The 11,061-nt window shown below is 39.2% G+C and overlaps 1 protein-coding gene across 11 annotated transcripts in view; it reads right to left on the bottom strand.

Annotated features, from left to right (window-relative positions):
- DPP6 (dipeptidyl peptidase like 6) overlaps positions 1-11,061 on the bottom strand; it is a 1,140,747-nt gene that overhangs the window by 344,529 nt on the left and 785,157 nt on the right. For all 11 annotated transcript variants that reach the window (XR_003306682.2, XM_026447005.2, XM_026447006.2 and 8 more), the window contains one exon: positions 4,897-4,991. Coding sequence is in view for 10 of the 11 variants with exons in the window: in XM_026447005.2 (XP_026302790.1) it covers positions 4,897-4,991 (95 nt within the window). In the remaining variant the exon portion in view is untranslated. The remainder of the gene's footprint in view (positions 1-4,896; positions 4,992-11,061) is intronic.

Raw genomic sequence — 11,061 nt, 5'->3', positions numbered from 1 at the left:
GAAGGAAGGAAGGAAGGAAGGAAGGAAGGAAGGAAGGAAGGAAGGAAGGAGAAAAGGAGGGAGGGAGGGAAAGCAAAAAGAAGTCAGTATCCTGCTTAGAAGAGAAAAATTCATGAGAACTTTAGGAACCAGGCACCATTGGCCAAATATCCAAAGTTTCAATTTTGGACCATGAGATATATTTGTGATGGTTCATTTTTTTAGGAAAAAAAAAAAAAAACAAGATACATAATAGAACAAAGGCCATTTTATAAGATGTGCTAACTTGTTGAAAAGAGTCTTATAAGGAGCATAAAAAATAAAATAACATTGACAACTAAAATTGTTTTTAAAAGAGTAAAGTATAATGTCCCAGAATTTCTGTGACATCAAACACATAATTCAAGTAAAAGTGAGCTTTGGTTTGATTGTTTATCGATGTTTAGAATTTTGAGAGTGCCTCTTGCTGTAATTACCAGCTGTGGATGCCTCTGCCTCACTCTGGATGCAGGCTACACCCAGCTTCATGACGGATCGACCTCAAAACTAAAGTGGCATGGCTTCCACCGTCTGCTGCTGCTGCCTGGACCCACGCAGCCACCCACATGCGGCAGCATCCTTGTCATGCTCCTCTGGACTTGGTCATCCTCTGTATCTTCCTTCACAGAACCACCCCACTCCTCCTGCCTGGGCCTTGAGCCTGACCCAGGCTCTCTGGTCTAGCCTAACGCTCTGGAATCCACATGTGGCATATACCCACGTTCCAGCTGTTACATCTGTAGTTCAGTCCTGTGACACTCCTGAGGGATAAGACTGGACATTCAGACCTTGTGCAACTGGCTGGGGTCCTGTTGTTCCTGAGCAGAGCACAAGGCCAATGCCGGGAGATAGATCTGAAGCTCAAAGTCATAACCCTAACAGAGCACAATGCCAAGGCTGGAAGGTAGATCTCAAGTTCAAAGTCATGACCCTAGTGCTGAGTGCCCCTCCACACCTCTCACTCACATGGATGTTTCTGGAAAACTGGTTAACTCTATTGATTTGTTACTCTAGAGCAGTCATTCATAAAACACATAGCAATGGAGCACCTACTATGTGCAGGTCATGGTGCTGAGCATTATGTGGTAGACAAAATTAAATCCCAAACAGAACCTGCTCCAGTGAGCTTAGAACTGGGCCGCAGTCTGTATAGCTGAGGAGAGCTACTTCAGAGATGATGTGCTTGTGCTTTGGGGACAACTGTACTTTTATTTGATTCATTTTCTGTAGAAATGTAGACAAACACTTCAAAAATTTTCAAAAGAGGAAATGGATCAAGACATTTTGATAAATGTTTTCTAAAACTCAATTCTTAGCTACCATCAAATATGATATGCTATCAAATAATAAGGATCAGGAAATAGCCTACTATATGTATATACATATATATATAACATACATATATATATATAACAAAAGAATGCCCCCCAAATTATGAACCATAATATAATCATCATAGAATTTTAAATGTATACACAGGCAGAAACTCTTTATTTTTGAGATGGAGTCTCACTCTGTTGCCCAGGCTGGAGTGCAGTAGAACAATCTCGACTCACTGCAACCTCCAACTCTCAGGTTCAAGTGATTCTCTTGCCTCAGCTTCCCAAGTAGCTGGGATTACAGGCATGCTCCACCATGCCCGGCTAACTTTTTAATTTTTAGTAGAGATAGGGTTTCACCACATTGGCCACACTGGTCTCGAACTCCTGACTTCAGGTGATCCGCCCGCCTCGGCCTCCCAAAGTGCTGGAATTACAGGCATGAACCACTGCACCTGGCCTGAACTCAACAATATAAAGTGTTTGTGGTATTGTGAAATATTTCATGATTTCTACCATTTAGAAGCACAATAAAGGATGATTGAATTAGTACCTTTAGTCAAAAGAAATTGTTTGGGGGAAGGCAAGGTGAAATACCTCCATGTAAATACAGAACTTAGCACAAGTTCTGAATTTGCTTAATCACCAGTGATCTTAAAAGCTTTCCTGCTGGATTGACATAATGTTTGCAGTGATTTGCAGGCTCTTCCATTCACTTGTCCCATGTAAGAGCCAATCACAGTAAGCACAGGAGCAAAGAAGAAGCTGGAGGCAAACAGGCTTTGGTACCTTGCAGTGACCAGTTATGACGAGGGTCTGTTTTTACTGGGTGGGGAAGGAGAGTGAGGTTATTAGAGGTTAAGGTTGTAGGGAATATTTTAAAATTCTGCTGACCACATAATTTACCAATTCCTTTCAATTTCTCAACTTGTTTAAGGCTGTTTGATAGACCAACTTAAAAATTACAGTTGGTCTCAGATTGCTTTTTATTATTTATACAAGCTCACAGCTTCTGGAATTCAAATGAGAAGAAAACACCTGATCATTCACCAGGAAGGGAAGAGAACAGAATAGGGAAGAGCTACTGCTCCCCATTCCCAGTCCAACGTCCTCCTCTGGGCTGTGGACGATCCTCCAAGCTCTGGCCCCTGTGGAACACCAGGCTTCACCTTCTCAGTGCTTGCTCATGAAAACACACAGAGCATACACGTATTCCATTGCTCGATCTCACAGAGTACCCACGTTCTGGGCTGGCAGAAGAAATCAGCTTTAATTTGGAGATAGAGCAATTGAGGCATGATAATTTTAAATGACTAAGTGGCTCTGTGGAAATTAAATCCAGATTAAATTAAATTAGAATGCAGACTGCTAAATGACACATTTTTTTGTTTTCTTTATTTTGAGTCTGTTGACAGGAGTATTTAAATGTAGCTTTGAGAAAGGAATAATGAACCCATTAGGCTGTACACATTTGGTGTTTAATAAATGTTTATAAAATGGATGGAAAAATGACACTTTAAGGGGAAAAAAAAGGATTGCATTACATAGAATAAGCCAGCGAATTTGTGAGATGAGGACTTTTCTTTACCCATGGTGGTTTCTGAAGTCACCTTATTAAAGGGGACTTGGCTAAAATAACTTCAGTTAAAATATATGATCTGTCACCAGCTATTGATTTTAGAACAAGAAGGTGGCTCACATTCATGTATTTCATTGCTAAGTGCTGCTGTTTTGTACAACACTCTGCCTTGACTAAACTGACATCCTCACAGGAAATAATAACATTCTGACATTAAAATGCACTCACGCTCAGCAACAGTCTGATCATTTTATCCTCTCTATTAATATTAGAAAACCATTTCTGCAACGTTAGTATTTCTAAGTGAGTTGAATCAGGCTCTCTTAAGGGAATAATTCCACCAAAGATGATTTTTTAATGCAAAAATGCAGGCACATGTATTTGTCCTAGGTCCTACTTTGCAGAATACTATTTCATTCAATGAAGTGATGGTTTTTGGAACTACACCATCATCCAACAGCGCGAGGCCTTCCTTACACCTGCAGTCTATGTTAAGGGCAGCATCCATCTAACATTAATCTCAGCAAACCTTTTAATAAAAGGTATCTTTATGCAAAAGAAAAGAAACGGCAGTATTTAATTAGCAAGTTACATGTTCTTTAGGAGGGAGAAGAAGGCAGCACAGCATTTCTGTGGGTCTGGGGATGGGGTGGGGTAAAGCTGAAGCCATCCTTCCTTCTCCCTGGGATGCAGGCTTCTGGGACCCCGCCTGAATGCTCCCTCAGCCATCAATGAGCTGCGAGACTCGAAAGCTAATGCTCTAAGTCTGGGCTCAGTATCCTTATCTGTAAAACCAGGGAACTGATTGATTTTTTTTTTACAACCTTCTGTAATCCCAGATTATAGGATTCTAGGATTTCGGTGTTTCTGATTCATACCAGAGCCCTGTTATGATTGCTCTAACTCAGGATTCACAGCCTGTTTCAATTCTTGGTTTTTAACATAGATTTAACCTTAGTTCCATCCTTCGATTTCCCCAGTGTCTCAAACAAGAAAAGAATCAACTGCTTAGAGTTGGAGATTTATTTATTCTAATAAGAGTCTGAACATTTTGTAAACAAACAAAATGTTAATTCTCTTTAAATTGATTTTGGTATATAACTTCTGTCAATGTTTCTAATACATATCTTTAACCACACATGAACATCAAATCTTAATGCCATTTACATCTTTGGGGTCAGATACAGTGGCTCAGGCCTGTAATCCTGGCACTTTGGGAGGCCAAGACAGGAGGATTGTGTGAGTACAGGAGTTCAAGACCAGCCTGGGCAACATAGTGAGATGCTACATCAACAAACAAAACCGAAATCAATTAGCTGGGCGTGGTGGCACATGCCTGTAGTATCAGCTACTTAGGAGCTGAGGTGGGAGGATTGCTTGAGCTTGGGAGGTCAAGGCTGCAATGAGCCATGATTGCACCACTTCACTCTGGCGTGGGCAAAGGAGCAAGATCCTGTCTCAAAAAGTATACATATATTTGGGAAAACAAGTTTTTCCAAATTAGAAAGCAGTGGCATTCATATTGACTCAGTATTTTCTTTAACGCATAAGCATCACTTATTATAATTAGGGTAAATACAGTCACAGTACCTAAGTTAATACTTCCTATGCATGTGGAGATGAGCTTTTTTTAAACGGGATTGAGCAAATTCTCCTGAAGTATTCTACATGCATTATTGCAATTGTTCTGTAAATGTGTAAAAGCCTTAGGACTTTATCTTTTAATTATATATGATATGCAACACTTGTTCCCAACACCTGCAGAGAAATTTCCCGGACACTGAAAGAAACAGTGCTTTTATCTTATTAAATTAGTGTGGTTTCAATTTCACATTATCTTTGGTTGCTCAGCCTGTAGTATTACAAGTTTATTGCTTCTCCTTAGCTATGCGAAAAGTTGAAACCAAAAGTCATTTTCTGCTTTATTGACTTGCAGGAAGAAAAACCGAAATTATCCTGGTCATTAAAGAGAGTACTTACAATTTTTTTGCCTTCTATTAAGACAGTAGAAGTATTTGTTTCAACATTCCACAGTCGCACTGTTCCTTTCTGTTCTCTGTAGATGAATTCTGTATCTGTAAGAGAGGAAGTAGAAAAAAACCACGTGAAACATCAAAGAACCCCCCTCAGCTTTTGACAAATGCTTATGTAAAGTAAAATCACTAGTTTTGAAAAAAAAAAGATTGGCTCTCACTCATCAAAGGGCCCTTTCAATATGGTACAATACACCTAAATTTTCTTAATCCAACCTCACGTGATGCTTCTCTCCTACTTTACACGCTGACATAGAAAGCACAGGCGCACACACAGAAAACCTTTGAAACAGTTAAAATGTTCTTGGGCAGGACACAAAGAACAGATTAAGAAAGCAGCTATTCCAAGAGGCCAAAGACAACTGCTAGTAAAGGGACTAATTTCCTATATCCAACTTTGGAGTAAATCTGTATGCAGAATGCCTACGGCCCACAGCCACATCCTGCAAAACGTGCTTTCAGCTGCTCCACGAGCTCCCCTAGGTGCCCTTGCTTGGAGGAGTTAGTTGCTTTGCTGCCGTGAGTACCTTTGAATCTAAACATCTCATAGATGCTGAGTCTGGCCTCTTGTATATGAACAACCAAGATTTTAAATTTAGAAAATTAGGAAAAACGCTTACTCAAAATAGCGTGCATATGGACATGTACATATATATCTCCTATGAATGAAAGGGTGTATTTCTGAAAGGTAGGGTTGTAATAAAAAAAACTCTCCAAAATCAATGAGATAAAAACACTCCAACAGAAAAAAAATAGGCAAAATAAATACACCAAGAAATGTTATAAAACAAAAATAGTAAGTAAGCACATGAATAGACTCTTTAACAGAGTCATTAACACTCTGATGATGCAAAATAAAATCAGAGATAGGTACCATTTTGCAGCCACTACCTTAGAAGACAGTAAGAAAATTTCATATGGGAAAATTACTTCCTGAAATGTAGGGTTGTAGGTTGAGAGGCAGGGACCACAGTGGGGAGAAGGAAAACACTATCTTTCTGAGTGAAGGCAGTAACCTTGAGCCAGTTTGATGGTAAAGGCTTTTCACATATAATAGTTGATGACTGAAAAACATGATGCAGACTGGATTAATTCAAAAGCAGAGTTGTTATAATTTAAGTACATGTAGATTTTATGAGGAAAATGAAAGTCTATCACTATAATGAAAATTTCATCATCGACATGGACCTAGATCAATCTATTTTACGAATTATGTAAATTACATCCAAAGATTCAGTACTAAAGTTAACAGATGTTTAGGTGAAATTGTTTTCATTTATTTTCCTGGTAATACTTTCATGAACAAATCAAATGAGTCAATTTTTCTGTTTCTTAAGCAAACACACCAAGGTGCATCTATCGAAAGAGCTCTCTCCCATTACAAGCACTCACATGGAAGCCTCTGCAATCATTTCAGTGAAGTTACCCTCATATAGCGAATTTTAGAATTTTTCTAGAAAGCACTTAAGCTTGTTAGTTATATAAGTTGCAAAAAAGGTTACTACTTAATTTGATTGTCACCTTATCTCCCTTTGTTCACTAGCTTTTACTTTGAATGAATTTCTTTTTTTTTTTTTTTTAATTATTATTATACTTTAAGTTCTAGGGTACATGTGCATAACGTGCAGGTTTGTTACATATGTATACTTGTGCCATGTTGGTGTGCTGCACCCATCAACTCGTCAGCACCCATCAATTCGTCATTTATATCAGGTATAACTCCCAATGCAATCCCTCCCCCCTCCCCGCTCACGATAGGCCCTGATGTGTGATGTTCCCCTTCCCGAGTCCAAGTGATGTCATTGTTCAGTTCCCACCTATGAGTGAGAACATGTGGTGTTTGGTTTTCTCTTCTTGTGATAGTTTGCTAAGAATGATGGTTTCCAATGCCATCCCCATCAAGAATCAAAAATGATTAGAAAGCTGACATTAATTCCTACTGCCAGTTTCTTTTAGGAAATATGAGTGAAATGCAAATATTTTTAGTTGAACCATATTTATAATCTAGAACCATACTGCTAATATGTAGCCTCTAGCCACATGCTTCCATTAATATTAAAACTAATTAAAATTAAACAACATTAAAAATTTAGCTCCTCATTTGTACTAGACACATTTCACGTTCTCAGTAACCACATATAGCTGGTAGGTACTGTGTTGGATGCTGTGGGTATAGAATATTCCCAATACTGCCAAAAGTTCTTCTGGACAGCACTGTCTACAAGGTTGTATTACGTGAGTATGTTTCATTTGGAATGTCTTAGTTTACACCACAGCCTATCTTTCACCTGGAAAAATCACCCTTTTCAGACCATGGCTATCAAAGAGAACACCAAAGAATGTCCTTGAAGGTGGTGAGCAGACCTCCAGACCTTCCTCTTGCCAATAATGTCTTCATTCTTAAAGATGATGAAGACAACCGTTGTGGGACAAAATAGGAAATCTTTAAATAGTTAAACACAAATTCCGGAATAACCCAAATGTCACAAGACCTTAAAAAAGAATGCAGGCTTATATTGTACCAGGAGCCTCAGTAATCGTCATCAGAATCAATGAATTAAAAAGTAGGCCTTTGAATGCCATGGAAATGCCAAAGGCACTTCTGGTTTTTAGGTTTTGTTAAAACTCATGATATTTAAAAAAAGTACCCAACATGATTACTACATCCTTTTCTTTGGGATTATGAGAACTGCACACAGCCCTTTAGCATATCAAGGAAATACTACACATAGAGAGGGTGAGGAAATGTAAAAGAAATTACATGCATTCTGCTTAAAGTAGATCAGTAACTCATTTGCATAAGAATATGCTTAGAAAAAGTAGGGGTTTCTAAAAAGAGAAATAATGGGTACGAGAAGCAAAACTCAAAGAAAACAACAACAACAACAACAACAAAACCAATAGTCATTTTATCCATTAAAAAAATATTTACAATGTATGGGATACTCTGCTAGATATTTGGTATGCACCATGTGTTAGCCACATTCCCTGACTTTAATGAAACTTATCATCAGACAACAGTTACTGCATACTAGCTGTAGTAACATTCCGTGTTAATCACAGCACTGTGCTCTCAGACATAATTCCAAGTACATAAATAATTCTGTTAATGTTATTAAGAGCTAAGATTTTCTGTAGAAGAGGAAAGAGATCCACATTTTTAATCATGGACATTCAGACCAGGTGCAGTGGTTCATGCCTGTCATCCCAGCACTTTGGGAGGCTAAGGCAGGAGAAGAGCTTGAGCCCAGGAGTTTGAGATCCCGAAAAATTAGATGGGCAACATAGCCAGACTCCGTCCCTTCAAAAAAATAATTTAAAAGTTAGCTGGGCATGGTAGTATTTGCCTGTAGTCCCAGATACTCAAGAGGCTGAAGTGGAAGATTTCTTGAGCTCAGGAGTTTGAGGCTGCAGTGAGCTATGATTGCACCACTGCACTCCAGCCTGGGTAACAGAGTGAGACCCTGTCTTTAAAAAACAAAAGGAAATTCAGCTAAAATTTAAAGCTCTGTGATGTTGAATTTGCATCAGAAATATCAATAGGAACCAATGTTTCTTTATTGTTCAAAACTATATACTTGCTAGTCTTGCCCATGAAAATGGGCTAGAAGCATGATTATCCCAGACACCCAGATTTTTGTCTCTAAGTACCATTCTCCCTAAAATGAGCCAGGGATCCTTGAAAAAAATGGATGTTTCCAGATCTGAGGCACACAAAGTATATTATAAATCTCAAATATATTACTGGCCAGAAAGCAAAGTCCAATCTGGGAGACAAGTGACTGAGAAGGACATGTCAATAAGACCATGGTAGATTACAAAATGGCTCCAATTCTTCACCCCACCTTTTCCATCTAATTTTTCAGGGCCTTTTCTCATGACTCTAGGCTCAGACACAGGACTAGAATTGGGCAATGGAATATCAGTAAATAGAAGAGGGCTGGCGCTTAAAAAGCTCTTGCACAGTGGATTTGCTCTCTCGGGTTCTGCTGTTGCCGTGAGACAAACATGCCTGGCCTAGTGTCCTGGCCCAGGAGAAGGATCAAAGGCATGAAGAACGAACTGAGTTGCTCCAGTCATCCAAGAAGAGGCCACTCCAGATCAGCCAACGTCCAGCTGGGTGTCCGGCCACGTGAAGGCATCAGCTATGAGATACATGGAGTTCCCTAACCACCACCTGCCAACAGCCAGGTTTGTGAAAATGACTTATTCTATGTGTTCTGGAAGGTTGTTGGTTGTTTATTACACAGCACTCTGTGGCATTAGATTACTGACACAAGCACAGAAGAACCAGCCGGAGGGGCTCTCTGTGGTCAAAGTTAGGACAATCCGAACACCAAAAGAATAATGTTATCAGTGACGAAGACACAGTGAATACATTTTAAAAAGCATGAGTCCAGAGTGATATCCACAAAGCATTAAAGAAAACAAAACTGTTTATTTTCCATAGCTGAACATAACTATGATACCAACTTCTTAATCTGAAAACTAATAATTGAAAACAATTAAGGATTCAGCTGCCTGCTTTGTTGGTATTTCAGGTACACCAAACAGCCTGTTTACGAAGGAGAGTTCTGCCTTTCAGAAGACTGTCAACTAGTAAGTGTAGAAGGGGTGATTAATTTAGAACATCACCAGTTTGCAGCCCCTGTTGTAAAACTCGGTGCTGGATCATCGATGGATGCTAACCTCTTTTGGAGAAAAGTTAGTGGGATATTATCCCACAGAAAATATGCCATTCTCAATGGGAAAAACATGTTTATAATAGAGAACTTTGGTGGTCCCCTCTTTTGCCCATTAATCTCCCCTTCGAATCACCAATCGTGGGACAAGTGGACACTACAGATAAACATGTGAAATCACCTCACAAGAAAGCAATCAGTCAAGTCGAGAATGGAGGAGAGCATACAACACAACTGGCCTAATCCAGGTGTATTGTGAAATAGTATATATCACAGAAAAAAGAGGAGCCATTCTACCATTAAGAGAAATTTAAAAGACATGATCAAGTACAATTATAATTTTTGATTTGATCCAGGCTTAAAGAAAACAAAAGTTATAGAAAATATTTTGAGACACAATAAGGATATCTGAATAGGGCCTGGAAATGTAATAATCTTTGGGGATTACGGTCATTTTTGTCAGATGTGATGATGTTCCTGTGGATGTATGGGAAGATATACTTTGGAGATGAATGTTTTAGTATTCGGGGATGAAAGAAAATGATAGTATAATTTATGTTTACATATTTCCAGCAAAAAAAGAACTGATGGAGGACACAAAAATGGCCAAGGCATTGAAATTAATTGGTATTTGTACTGGTAATATAGGTGCTCACTGAAATATGTTTTCTACTTTTCTGTGGAGAGTACAGTACACAGTAAGACTCTGTCTCAAAAAAAAAGAAAGAAAGGAAGGAAGGAAGGAAGGAAGAAATAAAGAAAGAAAGAAAGAAAGAAAGAAAGAAAGAAAGAAAGAAAGAAAGAAAGAACGAAAGAAAGAAAGAAAGAAAGAAAGAAAGAAAAGAAAAGAAAAGAAAAGAAAAGAAAAGAAAAGAAAAGAATGAGTTAGAAAGACCACAGTTTTCCTTCCTCCTTTCAAGAAAATATTTAAAATATTTCATTAAAAATGAAGCAGAAAATAAAACCACATAATCTCTGATTTCCAGGAATGTACGACAGGGTTGGTTGGAGCTCTTGTCCCTAGCACAGGCGCCGATTGGGAATGACTCAGTCGGTGAGGAGCAGTCACTCAGGAGAGCCCAGCTGCTTCTCCCTGGATGATCAGGAAGGCGACCACGCCCTCCACAGCTGGGTTATGTGGGGACGTCGGGTGAGGGTAGAATTGAGAAAGACTGAACTGTGAGCATCGAACCTCGTGTTTAGGTAAAACAAGTACAGGAAATGGGAGATACCCAAGGTGGGAAGCCAGGGGTGCACATGCCCATAACACCCACTGATGGGACAGATGAAGACAGTTCAGTGAGCTCCTGAGCGGACGCGGCTGGGAAGCTCTACAGCAGGGCTGCAGTTTAGTACATAGGGTTGGGCCCGGAGGAGACAGAGTTCCAATTTTTTTTGTTTTTAATTTCGCGTGTCTGGGTTTTCTTCTT

Source organism: Piliocolobus tephrosceles, chromosome 8 (assembly GCF_002776525.5).
Source record: "Piliocolobus tephrosceles isolate RC106 chromosome 8, ASM277652v3, whole genome shotgun sequence".
NCBI classification, from domain to species: domain Eukaryota; kingdom Metazoa; phylum Chordata; class Mammalia; order Primates; family Cercopithecidae; genus Piliocolobus; species Piliocolobus tephrosceles.
The sequence above is the reverse complement of the archived record's forward strand: the minus strand, read 5'-3'. Positions and strand labels throughout refer to the sequence as shown.